Source organism: Gambusia affinis, linkage group LG04, assembly GCF_019740435.1.
Source record: "Gambusia affinis linkage group LG04, SWU_Gaff_1.0, whole genome shotgun sequence".
Classification (NCBI taxonomy): Eukaryota; Metazoa; Chordata; class Actinopteri; order Cyprinodontiformes; family Poeciliidae; genus Gambusia; species Gambusia affinis.
The window spans coordinates 932774-955967 of NC_057871.1; the positions used below are offsets into that span (position 1 = coordinate 932774).

A 23194-nucleotide genomic window follows, 5' to 3' on the forward strand; every position below is an offset into this window, starting at 1 on the left:
TTTTAGAACAACCAATCGCTGTCCTCCTTACTGGGGAGTTGGCCACAGCGCGAAGCCGCTTCATGGCGTCCTGCTGACAGGAGTCCAACCAGCTGACTGCTCTATCTATTAAACAGCGATGAAAGCCCTGCTGGTTCTGACAGTTTAAGAACTGTTCCGAATTTAAAGTGACGGACTGAGAGGACCGGAAGAGAGCGGAAGGCACCGGAAGACGGAGCGATCTGAGGTGAACCTTAGCATTAGCTTGTTTGTAGCTGTCAGTGCTAGCCTTTAGCTCACTTAGCTCGATCCTACCACTGACAGAGAGTCAGGAAGAGCAGGTTTTTATTTCCAGTCGTCGTAGTAACAGTTAATATTCTTCTCAGTCAGATGCTTTCTATAGAAAACCCAGAAATATCAGGTTTTATCTGGTCTGTCGGGAGTCCTGTCTGAACTAAACCTTTTATCATGAACACGTTGTTCTGAATCTTCTGGTTTCGGTCCAAGTGACACCACCATTTATTTTTGACTTAGTTGAAATTTAAATACATTATTTTCTAAGAAAACACTTAAAATCCAGATGTTTAATTTTTGTGTGTGTTTTGTTTATATTTTCCTCCATTTTGTAACTTTAAAATAGAGCTTTAATTCTCTAGTGTTCAGAATCTGAGTAAAATTAGTTTATTAAAGATTGAACAAATAATTAGAGACTTGTGCTTGAGGGTTAATCTTGTAAAACCTTTTTTTTTATTTTTAGTTTGACTTAAAGTTCCTACTTTGAGGAAACTTGAAGCCCATTGTAACTTTTTGGGTTTTTATTTTATATTTTAATTTAGTTGAATTTAAACTAAACTTAAGAATGAAAAGAAGCTCAAACCTTTAAAACTGAAGAAAACATAAAGACTGACTTTGTATTTGCAGTTTTTTCCAGGTGTGGGTTGTTGTTTAGTGTCTCCACCTTTGTCAGGTTCCTGACTCTATTTTCACCTCCGGTTCTGTTTAAACGAGTCACTCCATGACCTGCAGCAGCTGCGTGTTGCTGCGGGCTGCGGTTTTTTTGTTTGTTGTGACTCTGCTGCTGTTTCTTTTTTTATTTTTAAACAATGTACTCCCTGACCTCCACCTGAGCTTCAGCTACTTTTGTGTCAGAAGGAATATTGTTTAGTCCTGTTCATCAGCAGTCTGTGTGGTGCGACCGGAACTTTCTCTTGATGTGGTCCAGTGCTGTCCATGTTACAGAAACATGATTATGTTTAGCTTTGATAAACTTGATTTTATTTGCTTTTCATGTTTTTTTTCCATCCTGGTAATCAGAAATGTGACTTTGTCTTTGGCCGTCAAACATCACTGCTATAGTTTGATTACAAAAACACCCAACTCCTATTTTGACCGACCTCTGCCAGGTCCTAGAGTCTTTAGTGTGGAAATAAACCTTGATCCAACGCAGCGTAACATTAACTTTAGGGGGTTTTGCCGCTATCCTAGATTCATGTTCAAACCATCTTTTCTATCCATCATATTGGACAAGGATCATATCCCCTACTCCAACATCTGTCTGTATATTCGTCCAGATGGCGATTTAAAGAAAAGTTCTGAAATAGTTGTAACAAACTGAAGTTCAAATAAACTTATTTATGATATCTGATATGTTGTTTTTTAGGATGGCAGGAGTGTTTGACATCGACCTGGAGACAGAGGACGGCAGCGACACAGAGGTGAGCAATGACTGGATCACACATCGCCGTGATGTAACAAAGACAAGTAGTGACCTCTAACCTTTCACCTCCAGGAGGACGCATGTGAGGTGACAGTTGTTGAACCTGACAGGTGAGTTCAGACGAAGCCCAGATAGATGTAGATGCTGCAGCAAGCTGATTTCTCCTGCTGTGATGTCATGGCAGCGGTCAGACGGAGGAGGTGGAGCTGACCAGTGAAAACGTCAACAGAGACAGTGAGAGAGTTGGACCGGACTGCTTCGAGCTCCTCACCGTTCTGGGCAAAGGGGCCTACGGCAAGGTGAGCCGTGCTCTGCTCATGGTGTCTGGTTTCACAACACGTCTGTCATGAAGTCATCAGATCAACCACCTTTAAAAAAGACTGAAACGGAGAGAGAACAGTGTTGGTAGTGAAGACTTGTAGAACCACGATGCGTTAGGATGCACACCACCGGCCCGGTTCAGTCTGGTTTAATCCAGCTGCAGTCCGTTTGTCTAGAAGGTCGGGTTCGTTTGGGGAGGTGTGAATGTGTAATCAAACTGATGCCGACCAAACTCCGGTCCGCCTGCTAGCCTCGGTCTGGGTTCGGTTGAAGTGAAGTGGATTGGAGGACTGGTCTGTATATTTGGGTCTGAATCAGGAGTTTTGTGCTGAACTATTTTAATATTCTTCAACTTCCGTCTTTCTTTAAGGTTTTCCAAGTGAGGAAGGTTCAAGGTCCCCAAACAGGAAAGATATTCGCCATGAAGGTCCTGAAGAAGGCAAGTTGGTGCTGGACTTGGGCTGTCTCCATTTTTTATCTTCGGTTCAAATTTAGACAGAATTGTGTCAATATGGGAAAGTTTGTGACATAAAATACAAACAGTTTTAGAGAAGTGAAAAGAAATTGGATAAATTACTAAAGGGAGAAATGCTCTGATTCAGAAAATGAGCTGCAGGTGAGTGAGACGGTAAAAGAAGCAGCCGTCTACAAACACTGCAGACAACGGACAGAGAAATGGTTCATTAGTGGACAGTAAAAAATAGACTATGTAATATTTAGACCTTTGTATTAACATTCCCCTGCCTGCTGCAGGCTAAGATCGTTCGTAACGCCAAAGACACGGCTCACACCCGAGCCGAGCGCGAGATCCTGGAGAAGGTCAGACACCCGTTCATAGTGGACCTGCTGTACGCCTTCCAGACGGGAGGAAAGCTCTACCTCATCCTGGAGTGTCTGAGCGGTAAGATGGTGAAGACCAATGGTGATGATGATGATGATGATGATGATCATGGTGATGATGATGATGATGATGATGGTGATGTTGATAATGATGGTGATGATGATGATGGTGATCATGGTGATGATGATAATGATGGTGGTGATGATGATGATGGTGGTGGTGATTATGGTGATCATGGTGATGATGATGATGATCATGATGGTGATCATGGTGATGATGATGATGATGATGATGATGGTGATCATGATGGTGATGATGGTGATGATGATCATGATGGTGATCATGGTGATGATGATGATCATGATGGTGATGATGATGATGGTGATCATGATGGTGATCATGGTGATGATGATGATCATGATGGTGATCATGGTGATGATGATGATGATGATGATGATGATGGTGATCATGATGGTGATGATGGTGATGATGATCATGATGGTGATCATGGTGATGATGATGATGATGATGATGATGGTGATCATGATGGTGATGATGATTGTGATGATGATGATGGTGATGATCATGATGGTGATCATGGTGATGATGATGATGGTGATGATGATGATGTTGGTGATCATGATGGTGATGATGGTGATGATGATTGTGATGGTGATGATGATTGTGATGGTGATGATCATGATGGTGATGATGGTGATCATGATGGTGATGATGGTGATCATGATGATCATGGTGATGGTGATGGTGATGATGATCATGATGATGATGATGATGATGATGATGACTGTGATGGTGATCATGATGGTGATGATGATCATGGTGATGGTGATGGTGATGATGATCATGATGATGATGATGATGATGATCATGATGGTGATCATGGTGATGATGATTGTGATGGTGATGATTATCATGGTGATGATGATGGTGATGATGATCATGATGGTGGTGATGGTGATGATTATCATGGTGATGATGATGGTGATTATGGTGATGATGATGATGATGATGATGTTGATCATGATGATGGTGATGATGATGATGGTGATGGTGATTATGGTGATGGTGATGATGATCGTGTTGATCATGGTGATGGTGATGATGTTGATCATGATGATGGTGATGATGATGATGATGATGATGTTGATCATGGTGATGATGATGATCATGGTGATGATGATCATGGTGATGGTGATTATGGTGATGGTGATCATGGTGATGATGATGATGATCGTGATGATAGTGATGATGTTGATCATGATGGTGATGGTGATGATGGTGATCATGATGATGATGATGATGGTGATGATGTTGATCATGATGGTGATGGTGATGGTGATGATGGTGATCATGATGATGATGATGATGGTGATTATGATGGTGATGATGATGATCATGGTGATGATGATGATGGTGATGATGATCATGATGATGGTGATGATGATGATGATGATGGTGATGATGATCATGATGATGGTGATGATGATCATGATGATGATGATGGTGATGATGATGGTGACCTTCAGCTGTTCTCTGGGTCACCAGGTGGAGAATTGTTCATGCAGCTGGAGAAGGAGGGAATCTTCATGGAGGACACGGCCTGGTGAGATCTCTGTCTTCTTTGAGGTCAGAGAGCGTTGTCGTGGCGACCCTTTCAGGTGACGGGGTTGAACTGTTTTCCAGCTTCTACCTGGGAGAGATCACGATGGCCCTGGGTCACCTGCACTCCAACGGGATCATCTACCGAGACCTGAAGCCTGAGAACATCATGCTGTGTCAGCAAGGTGAGGCAGGCTGCACAGGTTATTACCTATAAGCAATAATCACATCCAGATGATTGTATTGATCTCTGCGTGGTCAGGGCACATCAAGCTGACTGATTTTGGCCTCAGTAAGGAGTCCATCCATGATGGAACCATCACACACACCTTCTGCGGCACCATCGAGTACATGTGGGTAACTCTGCACACACTCCACACAAAAACACCTGGAGAACAGAAAAGTTCAGAAAACATAATATTTGGTTGTTTAAATGACTGAAAGCACCAAGGTTCTGCTACCAACTGCTGGCTTTGGCTTTGTGATCAAGTTCAAACTCACATTTCAGGATGTTTCCTCTTCACCAGGCAGTCAGAGAAGAATACAGTGCTTGTTAGCCGCGATGTCTAGTGACGCTCTGCACCGAGTCGTGTTGACAAAACCAGAATATCGTCTGAATATTTTATTGATTTCTATAAAATAAAGCTAAGAGAACTGCAGATGTTTTGATGTGTAAAATATTCTCCCTACATGTGAATTTATAAACTGTTTGGTTTCTTTCAAGACTAAATGAATTTTTCTTCATTTGACAGTTAAATTTGACATTCTTTCCATTGTAGGAGACCTATTCTGTTAAATATTTTATCTTATTTGATGATTGTTATGAATATTGTGACGTTCTCTGAACGAATGAGGCAGTTAGTCCAGTTTCTGAAACTACAGCTGCTGCAGAGCGCCACAGCAAAGGGAAACACAGAGACACTGGACAGAACCGTCCACTCTCACACTGGAGGGAGATTTACAGACCACTTCACCCAACAGTCGTGGTTCTGAACTGTGGGAGGAAGTCAGAGAGAACCTGCACTCTATGCAGAAAGACACTAGGCCGGGATTCAAACCCAGAACCTTACGCTAGGCTGGGATTCAAACCCAGAACCTTACGCTACGCCGGGATTCAAACCCAGAACCTTACGCTACGCTGGGATTCAAACCCAGAACCTTGGTGCTGCTAGGCAGCAATGAGACAGACTGCATCACCTGCAGCCATCTACAAACACTGGTCTAAACACAAACCGAGGATTCGTATGTGTTTGAGCTTGTAGAGAAACTTTTGTTTGTGCTGCAGGGCTCCAGAGATCCTGACCAGGTCGGGTCACAACCGAGCCGTGGACTGGTGGAGCCTCGGCGCGCTGATGCACGACATGCTGACTGGATCGGTAAGCAGAGAGAAGAAGCATGGAAACGGTGAACCGGTCCCACCTGCTGTGTCAAAGTCTTATTTTTCTTGTTTCTACTCTGATTCCTGTTGCTAAGCAGCGTCTGTCTGAAATGTTTCCGTTTAGCCTCCGTTCACAGCTGAGAACAGGAAGAAGACCATCGACAAGATCCTGAAGTGTAAAGTCAGCCTTCCTCCGTACATCACGGCCGATGCCAAAGACATGATCAAAAAGGTCTCACACACACACACACACACCATTTATAAATACACACACCCTGTGATTTGACGTTGGTTTTAATGCTACAGTGAATAAATTCAAACATAGAGCCTATAACGTGCTAAAAATTATAAATTTTTACAATAATCAATCAATTATTGGACTTTTTAACTGTTTCTCTGTTATATTTGATTATTTACCAAAATGCTATCAATGTTTCCAGATTTCTGCTCCCTAATCTCCTTCAGAAAGAGAAACCTGTTGTAACTATAAAAACACTTTGATTCCACATCCAGTCCTCAGTTTGATCCACTCAGCCTGGAGCAGTTTGTCATATTTCTGTTTACAGTAATTAGAAGTTATTGTTGAACCAGGAATGTGTTTATTGTTGCCACAAAGCAACATGGAAACAAACCTCAGATGTTATGAATCATGTCAGATTTCAGCAGATGTTAGCTGTGTGTTTGATATGAACATGAAAACTGAGATGTTAAATTAATGCAGCTGGAGAAAAATGGACTTCTTCACATTAGCGTTTAAATAAAATATCATGAACTGAAGAGGTCATTTAAACGCAGAAACACAAAGTTTAACATTTTCTGCTTTATTCACATTATTTGGACATTTAGGCTCCAGTTGCAGCTCTGCTCCATCCTTTATTCACTACTAACTGATTCTAGCTGATACAGATACTTGATACTGAGGCTCAGGGTGAGAAGCTGATGCAACGCTGCCACCTGCTGGCAGAACTGAATCCTGCAGCTTTACAGGTTTAAAATGACAAAAAATAAGTTAGAATGATGTGGAAAATCATTGTGAAGTAATTAATACACACACACACACACACACACAGCTGTTATAATACAGAGTCTGAGCATGTGGCAGTCAGATGACGTTGCATTGACACACGGCACTAAACAAAGTTATTTTCCAAGTTTGAGTTTTTTTAAAGACAAGCTGCAGAAATCATTAAATGTTTCTCTGTTTAACTGTTTTCCCAGCTGCTGAAGAAGAATCCGGCTCAGAGACTGGGCTCTGGGAAAGACGACGCCGCTGATATCCAGGTAGTGCTGCAGGTCTTGGATCAGAAATGTCCTCTGCTGTCCCAGTCTGGGGACATTCAGGTGTAACAGCAGCATCTGGATGAAGGATCACACAAAACATCCAAAAGTCTTCAAAATACAGATTAAAAATAAGAACAACAATATACTGTACAAGATCACAACATGAGGAAATACTGTGCAGTTATCAGAAATACAATATCATGCTTCTTTATTTTAGTGTACATAATGTGTGAGTGCAGTTCAGGAAAACATGCAATAAAAGCAGAAACGTTATTTAAAATGAGTAAAGCAGTGAACACCAGCAGCAGGGGTGAAAACATGTCGGGTCTGTTGGGAGCAGAGAAGGTTCTGGAGTCTGACAGCTGCTGGCAGAAAGGATCTGAGTTAACGCTCCTTAATGCACCAGGATGCAGCTTCACCACTGGGCTGGGAATCGGGTCAGGAGACGCAGAACCACTGGATCCTGGATCCAAGCGGCCTCCTCCTCATGGAGGCTGGAGTTTAAAATGTTTAAAAGGTTTAAAAGGTTTCTGTTCCTCCTCTGTCCGTTCAGAACCCATTCTGCTTCTGGAAATGTTGCTGTTGTTTGTTTTTGCAGACTTTTAATTCAGATCTGCTGTTTTCTTGGTTAACTGTCAGATTTTGATGTGTGAATCCTGGATGTGGTTTCAGTGTTTCTGAACTTCCAACATTCTGCTTTTACAAAGTGCAAACAGTAGAAAAGTTGATTTAAAGGTTGATGGAAGTGTGGCAGCATCGTTACCTCTCCCTGTTTCTTTACTGTTTCTTTGCAGAAACATTCGTTCTTCAGACACATCAGCTGGGAGGAGCTGCTGAACAAGCGAGTGGATCCGCCGTACAAACCGCAGCTGGTTGGTCTTCTTCTATGGTTGCTCTGACTTTCAGATGGTGGCTTCGTTCTCCTCTTTCTGCTCATTTGAAGCGTGTTCTGCTGTAACTGAGAGCGTCTCCATTCCCTCCTGTCAGCACTCGGAGGAAGACGTGAGCCAGTTTGACACCAGGTTCACCAGACAGACGCCGGTGGACAGTCCAGACGACACCAGGCTGAGCCACAGCGGCGAGCTCGCCTTCGCCGTCAGTCCATCGGCCTCCATATTCTGGAACGTTTTTCTTTTTGTCCTTCAGCTGTTTTAGTTTTTATTTCCTCCGGCAGGGCTTCTCCTTCGTGGCGCCGTCGGTCCTCGAGAGTCTGAAGGAAGGATTCTCGTTTGAGCCGCGATCGCGTCACGTCCGCCGCCACAACAGCAGCCCGCGCACCCCCATCAGGTAGGGAGTGGTACTGCAGCGTACAGCGGCTGCAAAAGTATTTATCTACTTCATGTTGCACCATTTTATTACTTCTGAAAATCTAAATGTTTCTGTTTTAATGTCAAAAATGAAAACTAATAAAATATAAATTGGGCAGATTTAATTAGCATCCCAGCAAACATTATCAATGTTTATTAATGTCAACTATAGTATCTGTTTGACAATTTTTAATAAAAAAAATTAAGTTGCAGAGTTTCTGCACAATAGTAATTCTTTAATTTTTGTATGTAAAGTTAAGGCCTTAAAATGTCTAAAGTTCCTTTTAAAAACTAAGTTGGCCTTTAATACGCCACAAGTCTTGGCAGCAACATTTAATCCTGTAAAGTCTTTTTTTCTCTCAGGACGTTTCTGTCAGACAAACATTTCATTCTCACTCAGAAATCTTCTGTGACTCCAAAGTGGAGGCTAATGCTAATGCTAACTAGCTGCTAACATGCCGTTCCTAGTTACCAGGCTAGCTAGCTTCTTTCATCTGTCCTGGGTAAGTGGAAATTTATTGCCAGTAATCTGGACGACACTCATACATTTCTGTGGAGAAATGGGTCTTAAATCCATCCATGGTGGTCTTAAAAAGTCTTAAATTCCAGTTTTCTGTGGAAACTGGTGAATAAATGGGTCACAATAAACTCATACAACTTAACTTTATATAAAGATTTGGATTTCCATCTCAACTTGAAAAAGCTAAATTTAGTGTGGAGAAATAATTTTGTAAAGTTTTTCTGCCTTACTGAAGTGAAGGTATGAAGGAAATCCTTGGGTTGTTAGAAGACGTTATTTCGGTTTTCTTCTCCTCAGTCCCCTGAAGTTCTCTCCGGCCGGGCCCTTTAAGGCCAGCATGGACGGGGAATCGGACCTGTTCTCCCCCACGTCTCCGCCGGCCGCTCCGCCTCCCGGCCCGCTGGAGAACGGCGCGGCGAGTCAGCCCATCAAGACGCCTTCCAGGAACAAGAAGAAGAAGATGAGATGAGGCCCAGGAACCAGAGGGATTCTGTCTGCTCCATCATGCATCATCGTCCTGTCAGTTCATTTAAAGCTCTGAAGTAACCAAACGACTGAATCCTGTAGACTGAGGCTCCGCTTTACAGGAACTCCTTCTAAATCTAATTAAAGGAGAGGAAGGCATTGATTTTCCTTTAGCAGCTTCCCTGCGTCTTTATGGGGTGGAGTTGGGATTTGTGATGGATGGACTGGAAACTGTGGAGTTTAATTACAGACAGGAAGCTCAGATTTGAGGTTTTCCAGTAATGAGTCTGTCAGAGGTCGACCGTCAGCCGACAGGAAGTTCAACTTTAACGTTTCTGTTCTTTCAGTTGCTTTTATTTTATTTCTGTATGTAAAAAGAAAACGTGATGACATCAGTCTGCCTGTTGGTTCGGTTTGAGAACATTTGACCAATCAGAGCCGGCTGGGTCTTAAAGAGACAGGAGCTAAAAACTCAACAGGAGAAACAATCACTGTCTTCAGCTTCAAAATTATGAGTTTGTAAATTACAACACAGATTCTTTAATGACTGGATATCTGCTGAATGATCCCTGCAGCAGGACGTCATGTTTGTCTTTTCTTTTTTCTCTGGACCTTCATGTCTGCTGCCAAACTTGTTCTGATTGGACCGATGGACCGGTCCCATCAGAAACCAAACCGTTGATCTCACAGAAGGTGTTACTGCAGACCTGCTGGTCAAACGGCGTTGGTGACGGATCAGAGGGGTTTAGTTCCCAGCAGGGAACCACTCAGGAAGCTCCTCTAAACGGGAACCAGGACGATCCGGATGATCAGGGACAGTCTGGTTCTGGTACCGAATATTTCCTGTTTTATCAAAAATATTTTCTTCAAAGTTTTCATCTTTTTCTCAGCATTTGGCAGAACTTTAAACTGACATGGGTCGAAGGTTTTGGGTTTCCTGTCAGAGCAGTTTGCTGGAAATTTGAGTCGTTCCTCCCAACAGAACCGGTGGAACCGGGTCAGATCTGCCCAAACGTTGTCCTGAAGTTTGGTCTGCTGAGTTTTCATGCGTTAGGAAGAGCATCAACCTCCTCAGCCATGTTGCTTCATTATTTCAAAAGGATCCAGTTCATTATGAAGTGAACCAGTTTTCACTCCATCAACCTTCACCAGCCTCATACCAGAACCTGTTGGTTTGTGGGAGACGGAACCTGTCCTCACCGGATCAGAACCACGGCTGAACATCTCGACTGATTTCTTATTGTTTTGTAAATTGGTCATGATGTCATCATCGGCTTACAAAGCTGTGACATCATCAGCTGGCCTCGACAAACTCCAGTCCTCCAGTCGCCGTCCTGCAGGTTCCAGATGAGACACAGCTACAAAACACTGGAATGAAACGGACCTGGACCTGGATCAGGACCAGGACCTGGACCCGGACCTGGATCAGGACCAGGACCTGGACCTGGATCAGGACCAGGACCTGGACCTGGATCAGGACCAGGACCTGGACCTGGATCAGGACCAGGACCTGGACGAGGACCTGGACCTGGACCCGGAGCCGGACCCGGAGCCGGACCCGGACCCGGACCCTTAATGACCTAATCATTCTGTCCAGCAGAGGAACGTGTAACGGTTGCAGGTCGGCTCCCCTCCAGGTCTGGAGTTTGAATCCTGCGCCTCAGTGCTTTAAAGGAACAGTAATCTGTTCTGACTTCAAACAAAGTTAAATGGATCTGATTTGATCATTTTAACTAAAAGATAAAATAAAATACGGGATCATTTAATGTCAGACGGTGAAGAAAAATGATTTGGCTACAGATTAAGAGATTTTCTTTTGTTTTGCCAAATTTCAGGGATTTGCAACCTAAAATATTTCATGCATTAAAAATGCATTAAGTATTTATTTTAATGTTGACATTAGAAACTTTTTCTTTGCTTATTTTTCTAAAGTCTGAATAATTTAAAGCTCTTCCTCTGAGTGAATCCATAACTGATATGATTTATGTGAATGAGAAGCTGACTGGATTCTGTTTGCAGCAGCTGTAAAAAGCCGGCGCCGGTTCTGATCCGGTCTGAACCAGTTAAAACTCTTCAGATTTCCTGGGATGTTTTATCAGTTGAAATGGCCGAACAGCTTTCGCTCCATCGCTGTGAAGTGGAAGGTTCTGCTGTGAGTTTATCGATGAAACGTCCATAAAAACCAACAGCAGGCTGAGAAACGTTTCACTGTTTGGATGTTTTTAACCTCAGAGTGACGACGGGATCATAAACTGTCCAGGCCCACCGCCCCATCATGGTGCCAACTTTAAATAAATCCAGTGTTCTGTTGTAAAATCGATCAAATATAACCACAGGAATTAAAACTGATTTTTAAACTTTTTTTTTGCACTTCCATCTTTAGATATTTTCAGGGTTTTGAAACGTGAGCTTCCATTTGGTATAATTTAGTTTTTTAAAGTTGTTTCTGTGTCTGCAGTGTTGGAATCAGCCTTATCACATCAGAAAATGATTTACTTTATTGGGTTTTCTTTATTTATTTACATAATTAACTATTACTATAAAGAGATTTTGGAATTGTACAGGTCTGTAAACACTAAAGAACAAAAGGTTTATATTTGGGATTGTTTTCTGTTTCCTCTAACTGATGAATGTTGTGAATAAATCAGATTTTCTGGGATGTTGAGGCGGTCAGTCAAAAGTGTCTCAATAATTTAAGACATTTAGCCTGTAGAGGAAGAAATGGGGTCCATCAGTCCGTCCGTCCATTTTCTGTCCACCTTCATCCCTAATGGGGTCAGGAGGGTTGCTGGTTCCTCTCCAGCTGCGTCCTGGGCTAGAGACGGGGTCACCAGTCTGTCGCAGGGCAACACAGACACACACACACACACCTAGGGAGAATTTAGAGAGACCAATTAACCTGACAGTCATGTTTTTGGACTGTGGGAGGAAGCCGGAGAACCCGGAGAGAACCCACCATGCACAGGGAGAACATGCAAACTCCATGCAGAAAGACCCCGGGCCGGGAATCGAACCCAGGACCTTCTTGCTGCAAGGCAGCAGCTCTACCAACTGCACCACTGTGCAGCCCAAAATGGGGTTCATTTGAGTCGTATTTTCACCTTGTTATTCATTCATATGTCAGATTCAAACTACATATTTAGTTCACTCATTAAATAAAAAGCTGAAATAATTAAATCCAGTTGAAATAACAGCAAATAATGCAAGTTGGCGAGTAGTAGAAGAAGGAAGCGAGAGGAAGTGGTCAGTTTGTTCTCCTGTAGAACTTCAGGAATAAAACTTCAGAATGAGGCAGAACCAGGGAGATCCGTCTGCCCGGACCACAACATCAGAACTTCCCAGATCCAAACCCAGTTAGAAACAAATGACTTTTTATGGCCCAACATTCATTTTTTATGGCAAAAGCTTTAAAGGTGTAGAAATAATGTTTCCTGTTGCATAAGAGCAGGGAGACCTCCCAGCTTCAGCCACGGTCCAGAACCTGGATCCGGTCGTTCCTGTTTCAACACAGAACAATAGAACAGAACCTCAGTGGATTTCTGGAATGATAAGTGGAAAGCTGCGCAATACGAAATCCAAGCCAGATTCACTCATGAACATGTAAATGTTGACAGAACTGAGTGCGACCTGAAGGCTCCGACTGGAGAGCAGCTCGAATTTAACTGTCAAACTCCCGTAAATAAACTCTGGAACTCGTCTGATTTCATCAAACAGGTTTGAAAAGTTACTGAAGGAGTTAAAGAGCTTCAGTTTGTGGATGTTTGGTTTTCCGCCTCAGACTCTGGGGTTGAATCAGGAGACGTTCTGTGCTGAAAGATTTGATTAAACTGCCTCAATAATGAGGCTGCTGCTAAAGGAACCAGGCCAGCTTCAGATTCTTCACAACAGAACCATGATGAAGCATTTTGGACGAGCTGCTGAAAAAATAAACTTTTACAGTAATGAAGTCAGCAAAAATGAGTCTCAGCTGGAGGAAAGCAGAATAAAGCAAAGATCTGCTGGACAGGACGAGTTAAGATGAGGAGGACCCATCATTAAATGTTTCTGTATGAAAAGGAATGAAAGGCCTGCAGGGTTTTCTGTGTTTAGGTGGTAACGTTCTGAACTGCCCTGAGGGACTCCAGATGGAACCGGAGATCTGAAGAAGAGTAAATATTTACAGAACTTCTTCTGGAATATTTTTCCTGACTTTGGGAATCTCCATCTAGCCTGGAAGACGTTAGCGAAGCCCAGCTGGGAGGATAAACCAGATCACTTCTTGTGAACAAAGACAGAAATATTATAAATTTTTAACATTTTGAGTCGGATGTGATCAACTGCTGCTGGTTTTGATGCTTCATCAGCTTCACATTCGAGTCATTCTGTTAAATAATTTAGTGCAAATTCACAACAAATTGTTTTTTCACTTTAAACTAAATAATCTTTGAATTAGAACCACTGGGTAAAGAGCCCATATGGGTCCCACAAACGTCTGCATGATACCAATGTGATACCCATAAAGGGACCCATCTGGGTTAGGTTGAGTCAACCACATGGGCCCCATCCAGGACGCTTTGTGACAATGCGGAATCTGAACGGGTCCAGTCACACATGTTGGATCCGTTCAGATCCGGGTCGGTCCCGGACCGGAGCGTTAGAAACTGAGGAATGTGCTGATCTGGGAGCCGAAGCCACTTTTCCTCATCTGTCTTTGATTTTCCGTTTTCCAGGAGAAAATGTGGCTTTTGTTTAAAACCCAGTTGCGAAACTCTTGACAGCAAAGTTTTCACAAAGCAGTTGCACAACCGGCTCTTAATTAGCTTTCCTCCTGTCTGCCAACATGTTGCTTTAAGGATTAAAAGCTGCTTTTCCTTCCCTCTCTCGTTGTTTTTCACTAGAGTTGTACATCTTGTCATTTGTTTGTGGTTTTAGATGCAGATGTTCAACAAGCTCCTCCATGTTTGCGTCTTGCAGAAAGACAGCGGAGGTGAAGTAGCATGTAGTGCCGGTGGTGACCAGCTGGGGGCAGCACAGAGCCACTTCAGCGACAAATAGGAGAAAAAGTGTTCTGTGGATAATCAGAACCATCTTTTAATATCATATTTCATCTTTCTTTGTCTTTCTTGTGTAGCTTGGATGAATCCTGGAAGGTGACGGATGTTTTCAGTCAACATCCTGCTGCAGGAAGTTCTTGCGGTGACCTTTAACCTTTCTAACTGCAGGTTGCCTCACAGATGCAGGACACCAAGCAGCTTCATGGATCCCACATAGAGCGGTTCTGGTTCTGCTCTCCTGCAGAGCAGCTCTTCTGTCTCTGGAGAAAAATAAATCTTCACATCAAGCCGCCGTTTCTCTTCTCCTTCCAGCCTCCTTCTGGGTCCGGACCCCAGCGGCCGACTGTGATGAGCTGGATTTGATCTGAACACCTGGTTCTGGTTTAGTTTTCACACCCGGACCCGTTCTGTTGAACCTGGCCACACTCGGCCCTCTGGGTAATCTGCTCTGCTCTGCTATATTTAGGCCTTTATGAGGTGAAGACAAGATGGCTGCCAGCAAACATCTGGTTCTGATTAGAACCTTCAAAATGTATTCAACCCCCTCACCAGCCTCAAACTGTTTGGGTTTTATGCAAGTTTAAACCCAAATGTTCTGGTTCTGGTCTCAGATGTTCTTCAGAGAACAAGCAGCATCATGGAGACCAGTGAACCCAGCAGGTCAGCACCGACCCACTGACAGAGGCTAACGGTACCGCAGTGATGAAACAGCAGCGGTTGTTCAAAAACATATATTTGACTCAGTTTCAAAGGTTTGTTTGGGCAATATTAGCATAAATAAAACACACATGCTGAGATAAAAACACTGTCTTCTTCCTTAAGTTCCTAATGTCACTAATTAGCATCATACCTAAATTTATACACTTGGTAGGTTAAATGTTCAGATTAATATTCTCTCAATCAATCAAGTTTATTTGTATGGGAAATTTCCGGCCGTCGGGACGGGTCCGGGTCCGGGTCCGGGTCCGGGTCCGGGTCTGGGTCCGGGTCCGGGTCCGGGTCCGGGTCTGGGTCCGGGTCCGGGTTCGGCTGCCTTCCCGAGCTCTTCCAGAGAATTTCCTCAGATTCAGTCTGACTTTGCTTTTCTCTGTCGCCTCACTCCTCTCAACACTTACAGGAAAACTGACAGCAGATGTTGGATGGTAAACATGAGCTGGCCTGGTGTCAGGCAGAAAACTGACGTCAGCAGTGGGAGCGTGACCCCAGAGGTCAAACAAGGACGGCGTTCTGGGATCAACCGAAACAAGCATTTCATTTCTTCAGTTATAAAATATGATCATGTCAGAATATTAGTAGATTCATATTTATGTTTTAAAACCAGCAGAAACTTCCTGTTTTTACTCCAGAGGCGTCTGCAGACATTTTGAGGTGGAACAAAACGATTAAAGGAACTTTTCACATATTTTCTCATTAAAGTCACATTCTGTTTTCTTATAACTATAAACAAAAAAATCCTAATTATTAACATAAATCTGTTATTTAATCAATACAATGTGCTTCACTTAGTGAATATAATTAACTGAAATAAATTATACATGGTTTGTTACTCCTGGTGTACATTAGCGTAAATTAAAATATAACTAAGAAAATATTAGGATGAATAGATGTTAATTTTGCCCAAACCATCGGATTTAAACCCAGCTGGTTGCTTCAGGGTCAGAGGTCAAACATGGTGGAAGAGCCAGTGTCTCTTATTCTACATTCAGGACTGGACCTGTAGCACAGCACCTGGTGCAGGAAGTTAGAAAAGCAGCCATTGTAAACTCACAGGATCCATATTGGTTCCAAACAGAACTTTTTTCATCCCACATGTTCAGAACCTGTTTCGTCATCCGGAGGATCAACAGGATGTTTCTGGTCAGACGGGTTTGTGTGTGGTTCTGGGTCTGTGTGTGGTTCTGGGTCTGTATGTGGTTCTGGGTCTGTGTGTGGTTCTGGGTCTGTGTGTGGTTCTGGGTTCTGGGTCTGTGTGTGGTTCTGGGTTCTGACTGTCTGGAGACCCAGCGCCTGCTGGATGTCAGAGACTTTGTTTCTGAAGTTTCTGGTGGTTTTTCTGGGACGGTTCTGCCGGCTTCATGTTGCCAGACGGGTTCTACTGGAGCCATTTATTGATTCTGCTGGTCCAACTGTAATGAAATAGAGAGGTCATGTTGTTATAAAATTGTTTTTGTTTTTTCCAGAGGAAACACGTTCAGTCGGTTCTTAAATCAAAGTTTCCTTCAGGAGATTTCTGCTGTTTCATAACTTTCTCCTGGAAATCAAAGCTGAGGAAAGTTTTTCCCTTTAAGCTGATCAGGAGCATTTAATCCTCTAACACTGTTACCCAACAACACACACACACACACACACACACACACACACACACACACACACACACACACACACACACACACACACACAACCCATTCACGGTCAGTAGATCTGGGTTGGTCAACAGGAGTAAATAAGGTGTGTGTGTGGCTATAATTGGCCCTCTCAGGTTAAAAGCTTTCCCCCTCCAGGGACTCGCCTGAGTTTCATCGCAGAGTGTTCTGGTGTGGTTCTGCTCCGGTTCTGGTCGGGTTCCGGTCTGGTTCTGGTGTGGTTCCGGTCGGGTTCTGGTCGGGTTCTGGTCGGGTTCTGGTCGGGTTCGGACCGCAGTGAGGCCCAGCGCTGTGCGGTGAGCGTGGACAGGTGGATTTAAAGTCCCAGGTGAGCGATTCTTTCTTTGCTTGATTCTGAACTGGTTCCAGTAAAGATTTGCAGCTCTGAGCTGGAAACGGATCTTAATCTGATTCCATCACTGAGCAGCAGGAAAATCAGCAGATTTAAAGAGAACCAAGCTTTCATAGAGACGTCAGTAATTTACAATAAACATAATTTGGAGCTTTAAATGCAGCATGTAGGACGTGATGGAGCATGAATGAACAAACTGTGAAATCATTTAGTTTTCATTTTTAATAATTATGCATCCAGGTGAAAAGCAAAACACACCTGGATCTTCATGGTTTTAACAATAATTATATTTTAATCAAACTATGGACAAAATAAACAACAATTTCAGTTAAAAATCTATTTTTGCTTCTAAATTATTGAATAAACTGACATATTAGCAACCAAAAGGCAAAATAAATATTCATGAATACATAATTATCTTCATATGAGCATAATATAATATAATATAATATAATATAATATAATATAATATAATATAATATAATATAATATAATATAATATAATATAATATAATATAATATAATATAATATAATATAATATAATATAATATAATATAATATAATATAATATAATATAATATAATATAATATAATATAATATAATATAATATAATATAATATAATATAATATAATATAATATAATATAATATGTGTGTCCATAACATGAACACATGAACCTGTGTGGCCCTCAGGATGAAGTCCAGATGTCTCCTGTCCTCTGTGGACCGGCTGCCCACCATCAGCGAGCTGCAGGAGGCCCACGCCCCCCACCAGGACCAGGACGAGTACCTGGACTCCATCAAGGAGCTGTCCCAGCCGGCCTGTTTCCCGCTGCACGGGCCCCTGAGGGGCCGCCGGCCCTGGAGGGTCCGCGGCGGCCCCGTGGCCCCGCCCCTGTTCCTGAACGCCCCTTGGCTTCCTGTCGACCCCTCAGACGTGTCCTTCACCCTAACGGGGCCATCGGGCTGCGACCCGTCGGTTAAACAGAACCTGCTGGACATGCTGACGGCCCAGTCCCAGTTTGAGGGCCTGGTGTGAGCCGGGGCCCCCCGGGGACCCCCGAGTGCCCCGGAGGCCCCGGAGGGCGGAGCGTTTGGAGAAACCAGGAACAGAAACTCTCTGCGTGTGAAACGGATTCCCTTTGAAGCTTGAAACAAAAGATGAAAAGAGAACATCAAGGAGAGAGCAAACAGTTGGAGAGGCGACTAAGTGGCTCCGCAGGGGTCCCACAGCAGCCGCAGGGGCCCCAAACAATCTGCATTTCAATATTTAGAGGTTAGCAGCAGGGTTTCTGCTTCTGTTCTGTTTTAAATAAAAGCTGAGCTGTCAGGAGGTCGGACCTGAAGCGACACGTTCTCCGGTTCTGACCACTGAACGGTTCTGTTTGGACTCTGCTGGTTTTCTGTTTCCTTTCCACAATCAGGCCCAGAAATCAGGAAAACTGTGCAGAGTCACACAAACACACTGTGGAGAAATCTGACCATGTTTTACAGTAAATACTCTTTAAACCAGACATGGGATGTAAAAATGATTTATTGCTCTTTTCATCTGATGTTTTATGAATTTTCTGTCTTATGAGGAGAAAATGAAAGATGTTTATTTGTTGAGGAGAAAGATAACAGTGTGTTTGCTTCTCTTGTTGACAACATCATAATAAATAATAAATAAAATCATCGTTACCTAAAGAAGGTTGATAACAATAAGAAAACACTTCATCAGCTTCCTGTTGGGGAAAAATGTTAGAATATTCGTTTAAATTTGGTTTTTAATCTCAAGTAAAAGTGTAAAAGTGTGATTTGTAGAACATCGTAGTTTACGTTGAATAGAAAAGGTCAAGAAGAGGTCAAGGCTTGGAGCAGCAGAGATCCTGAGACGTCCAGAAGAGACTTTCCTTTCTCTGTTGCAGATGTTTCCACGTGGCAGGAAGTGATTTCTAGTCATTAGTTTTGCTCCTGACCAGGTTTCTCCCCGTTTGGGATGTTTTGCATTCGGTTTGGCCTCTGGTGATTTAGAGACGTTTTCTGGAATCGGTTTGAACTCTGACGTAACATTATGAACCATCAGGATGTCACAATTATTCAGATTTAATCAGGAGTTGTATCTCATATTGCATAAACCTCAACAGGCCCTAACAGGGATCAGAACCACAAAACCATCTCAAAATCCTGACACTGAATTAAAGCATTGATGAGATTTATCACCAACTGATTTTTTACAGTTAATTGCATTTTTTTGTGTGTACAAGGTTCCATCAGGTCGTTTCCACGAGCGACGGTCGTTTGCTAACATCAGTGGAGACAAAAGAGCTGCTTCTCTGGTTCCAGTTCATTTCTGCTGCTAAATAATCTGCTTGGATGCTGGAAAAAACCTTTGTTGTGTAAAGGCAGTTAGCATATTCAGCCATTCAGCCTAAAATAGCGTCTCAATGCTAAACAGGTAGCAGCTAATGCTAATGTTAGCGTCCGCAGTCCTAAAGAAGCTCCATGATGGTCAGGAGTTCCTGAAACTCTGGGAAGATGAATGGATAGAAGAACTTTGATAAATGAGATTAAAAACTGTAAAAAATGTTGCTGTTGTGTCTATTTATTCAATAATTTAGCAGAAAAAAGTGTTTTCAAAATTTGCTTGTTTTGTTGATATATAGTTTTGGTTAAAATGGGAGTTAACTTGATTAAAACCTTTAATTCAGTTCCATCTCTACTGTTTATGTATATTTTGTGTTTGAACTATTAAAGTAGCCAGTTATGAAGCGGTAAAACAGACGCTGATTTTAAACCTCATCTTGTGCTCAAATGTCAGATTTTCAGCTGGATTTTCTTTATTTTGGTTTTCCAGAACATTTCTGGGCTCTGAGCAGAAGAAGGAGGCGTCAATAAAACCTGCAGGCCGAGGAGTGAAAAGTGTAGAAATCAGCAGATTTAACTGCAAACAGATTGCAGGTTTGGACAAGTTCATCTGCAAACAATGAAACTTATGATTCCCAACTTGGCCCAAATGAGAGAAAACTGTCTTATTTCTCCATCAATAATCTGGATAAGTATCCATAACACCAGTTTGAAATGTAAACATGAGTATTGTTGTTACCACCATTCAGAAACTGACGGTCCAGTTCCTCCGTCGTTCCTCAACCAAACGCAGCTTTAATCCTAAACGCTTCACGTGCAAAAGGTTTATTGTAGATATTTAAAGACTGTTTGTTGAAGGTTATATAGCTGCACTAAACAACCACAAACCCTCGTCATCCTGTATGAGCACAGGTTTCCACATTTGATGACTTTATGTAAAAAAATCTGAATTTTTTTTACACAAAGTCACTGAAAGAAAACTAAAGCTTCTTTCTGTCCCCTCTGAGCTCTGCTTTTCTGCTCAACCCTCCACTTTTAGTTTCTTTTTCCCTGACGTCCTGTGATTATGAGAAAAAACATCTCGAGTCGGGTCTTGGCATGAATCTCCTGAGTTCTTCCAACAAACATGTGGCAAGAGACAGAAAGTCTCCCTGGAGACATTTCCACAGAACAAGCTCTTAATTTGGCTGACCCTCAGTCTCACACACATTGTGCAATCTGCATGTGGCAGAGAGAGAGAGAGAGAGAGAGAGAGAGAGAGAGAGAGAGACAGAGAGAGAGAGAGAGAGAGAAAGAGAGAGAGAGAGAGACAGAGAGAGAGAGAGAGAGAGAGAGAGAGTCCGAACCCAGGGCTGCAGGCGCTGTGCAGCTCAGAGGACACGCAATAACAGTCCAGAGATTCACTGGACTGCTGTATCATTAGTAAGTTAATGCCACGGCGATAAGAAAGGACTCATGGGCCGGAACTTATGAGGCTGTGCAACACTTACTGCAACAGTAAAGTGCTGCTTCAGCAGAGTTAAAGTTGACAACATTGGATTTCTTTTAAATTGAATCCACAGCGAGTTGCAGATATCATCTATCCTCCAAACCTCATTAAATTAAAAAAGGAGCAAGTCGGTGTGAGCAGCAGGGCTCTGCAGAGAGCCTGAGGACAGGAATGAAACAGACTCACTGTAATCAAGTTAGACTGTGGTGATCTGAAGACGTGTGAGCTGCAAGTCTTCACTTATCAAACGCGGCTAAAGAAAGCAGCAGGTAATGAGAGCCGAGCGGATCCAACACAGCCAGTCGAGGCACGCACTGGATCACAGAGGAGGATCCGCAAGCAGCTGCAGAACGGTGACCGGAGAGGATTTTATTTCACAACAGAAACCTGAACAGCTCAGGGTCCAGCAGCTCTGCACAGCCAATCAGAGCGCCCCGACATCACTCTTCATGTTGTGACGTGTGGATGGAGGCAGAGGCAACTTTCATTTCGACCCGCTGAGGTTCAGGGTTAAAGACGGACCAGAGCTCTCTGTCTCGGTCCGCATCACTTCCCCAAAGAACCGCACTTCTTCTGGGGATGCAAACTCAAGAAATTAAATATAAAAAATAAAAAACATTTCCAGGTTGGTTCTGATGGGTTTTCTGTCCCTCACTGAAAGAAATATTCAGGTTTTTGTGTTTACTCTGGTTTTTTTGTTGCATGTGTTTCAGGACTGAGACAAACCAAAGTATCAAAAACAAAAGGGTGGAGGTGAACTTTGATTGGGCCATAAAACTCATGTCAGAACATCGATGTTAGTAATTCCTCTGACACTTGGCAGCAAACGATGAAGGCGCTTTCGTTCAGCTAATTGCCAGAATGAGCTGTTGGGTAAACGATGTTGGGACATGAATCACCTTGTTCAGGAATTTGGCAGCTAGCAGAGAGTCGGCCATGATTTCTGCAACCAAAACAAACCAAAGAAGGTGTGAAAAACACGATGGAAACAAGAAGAAGAAAAGCTGCGAGTGGAGCACGGGGTCAGAGGTCAGAGGACACTTCACGGTGCTGGGCTGGATTCAGATCAGTCACACAGTGGACCGGGTCGACTGCCTGAACGGATCATGAAGGTTTTCCAGTCTTCTGTTGGAAGAGGCCGCAGAAAAACAGGAACTCCCTGAATATGAATATCAGGGATGAATATTTGTAATGTTCACAGTTTACTGTTCATATAAACTCAACTTTTCTCCAAAGCTTCTCACAAAGTAAAAATGATTTTTAATCCAGAAAACCTGGAGCAGATGAACAATTAAAGACAAGAAGGTCAAAGTTTCGGTTTGACCAATGCAAAAATCCAACCTGGTCATCTGGGAACGTTACTGTGAAGAAATGATTTCCATCTAAACAGATGAGCTTCTGTTCACAGCAAACCGCAGTGAATTCACAGTAAATGCTGTGTGGTGATTAATGTCATAATAAATAATGAAGGATCCATTATTAAGTTTATTTTATGCATTCAAACCCATTCAGAACCAGCTGAGAACAAACTGGCTCCTGGCATCAGAAGTCAAACTCTGTTCAGGCTTCAGCTGCAGTAATCAGATGTTTAATGACGGTTAATCAACACAACAACGTCAACAGGCTTCCTGGAGGTGAAGGTTCGGTTCCAACGGCGAACATGTCAAAACGCAACATCGCCTTTTTGAGCGGATTTACCATCAACCCACATTTCTGGTTTTCTCCACAGAGAGAGATGAGAGCTTGAGGACTGAGGACAGGAAACAACTGGTTCAAGACGTTTATCGCTCCAACTGCTGCAACTTTCCATCTGAAACCTTTAGACAGAAAACACGGCGGCGCCGCAGACAGGAAGCTGCTGCGGTCCGAACAGCTGCTTCCTGCGGTCAGAGGAAGCAGGACAACATGGATGACAGCCTGGAGTTCTGCAGCCTGACATTACCTCTTCATTAGCTGCTCCTGCTGCTCCTTTAATCACTTTATTATGTTGAAATGTGTGGCGAGAAACGGAGAGTTGAATTTACACGCTGCCTTTCTTTAGTTAACAGTTTTATTCCAGGCCAGCTTCACATTTCAGTTTTATGTGAATAAAGGAGAAACAGATTCTGCTCTGCGATGCAGCGGCTCTCTCTGTGATCTTATTAGCTCTTAAAGGCGAACACTTTGTGATTTCTACTGATT

At 42.9% G+C, this 23194-nt stretch overlaps 2 protein-coding genes across 2 annotated transcripts; both read left to right on the plus strand.

Annotated features, from left to right (window-relative positions):
* Positions 1-20: 20 nt before the first annotated feature.
* On the plus strand, positions 21-9602 carry LOC122829839 (ribosomal protein S6 kinase beta-2-like). The gene is made up of 16 exons (XM_044114708.1): positions 21-226; positions 1640-1694; positions 1769-1806; positions 1881-1995; positions 2388-2456; positions 2771-2918; positions 4425-4482; positions 4563-4663; positions 4741-4831; positions 5764-5854; positions 5981-6088; positions 7075-7137; positions 7932-8009; positions 8125-8232; positions 8312-8424; positions 9262-9602. Exons 2-16 carry the CDS (start codon positions 1641-1643, stop codon positions 9431-9433), a joined length of 1407 nt encoding a protein of 468 aa, XP_043970643.1. The 5' UTR covers positions 21-226; position 1640; the 3' UTR covers positions 9434-9602.
* A 7422-nt stretch (positions 9603-17024) lies between these two features.
* On the plus strand, positions 17025-18863 carry si:ch73-6k14.2. Its single transcript, XM_044114098.1, has 2 exons — positions 17025-17153; positions 17872-18863. Exon 2 carries the CDS (start codon positions 17873-17875, stop codon positions 18215-18217), a length of 345 nt encoding a protein of 114 aa, XP_043970033.1. The 5' UTR covers positions 17025-17153; position 17872; the 3' UTR covers positions 18218-18863.
* The last annotated feature ends 4331 nt before the right edge of the window (positions 18864-23194 follow it).

Bases quoted from the DNA above. Each gene is read 5' to 3' on its own strand.
- si:ch73-6k14.2 (XM_044114098.1), top strand. From the start codon at position 17,873: ATGAAGTCCAGATGTCTCCTGTCCTCTGTGGACCGGCTGCCCACCATC.
- LOC122829839 (XM_044114708.1), top strand. From the start codon at position 1,641: ATGGCAGGAGTGTTTGACATCGACCTGGAGACAGAGGACGGCAGCGAC. The intron at 4,483-4,562 runs GTGAGATCTCTG...ACTGTTTTCCAG, and splicing joins TTCATGGAGGACACGGCCTG to CTTCTACCTGGGAGAGATCA. The intron at 7,138-7,931 runs GTAGTGCTGCAG...GTTTCTTTGCAG, and splicing joins ACGACGCCGCTGATATCCAG to AAACATTCGTTCTTCAGACA.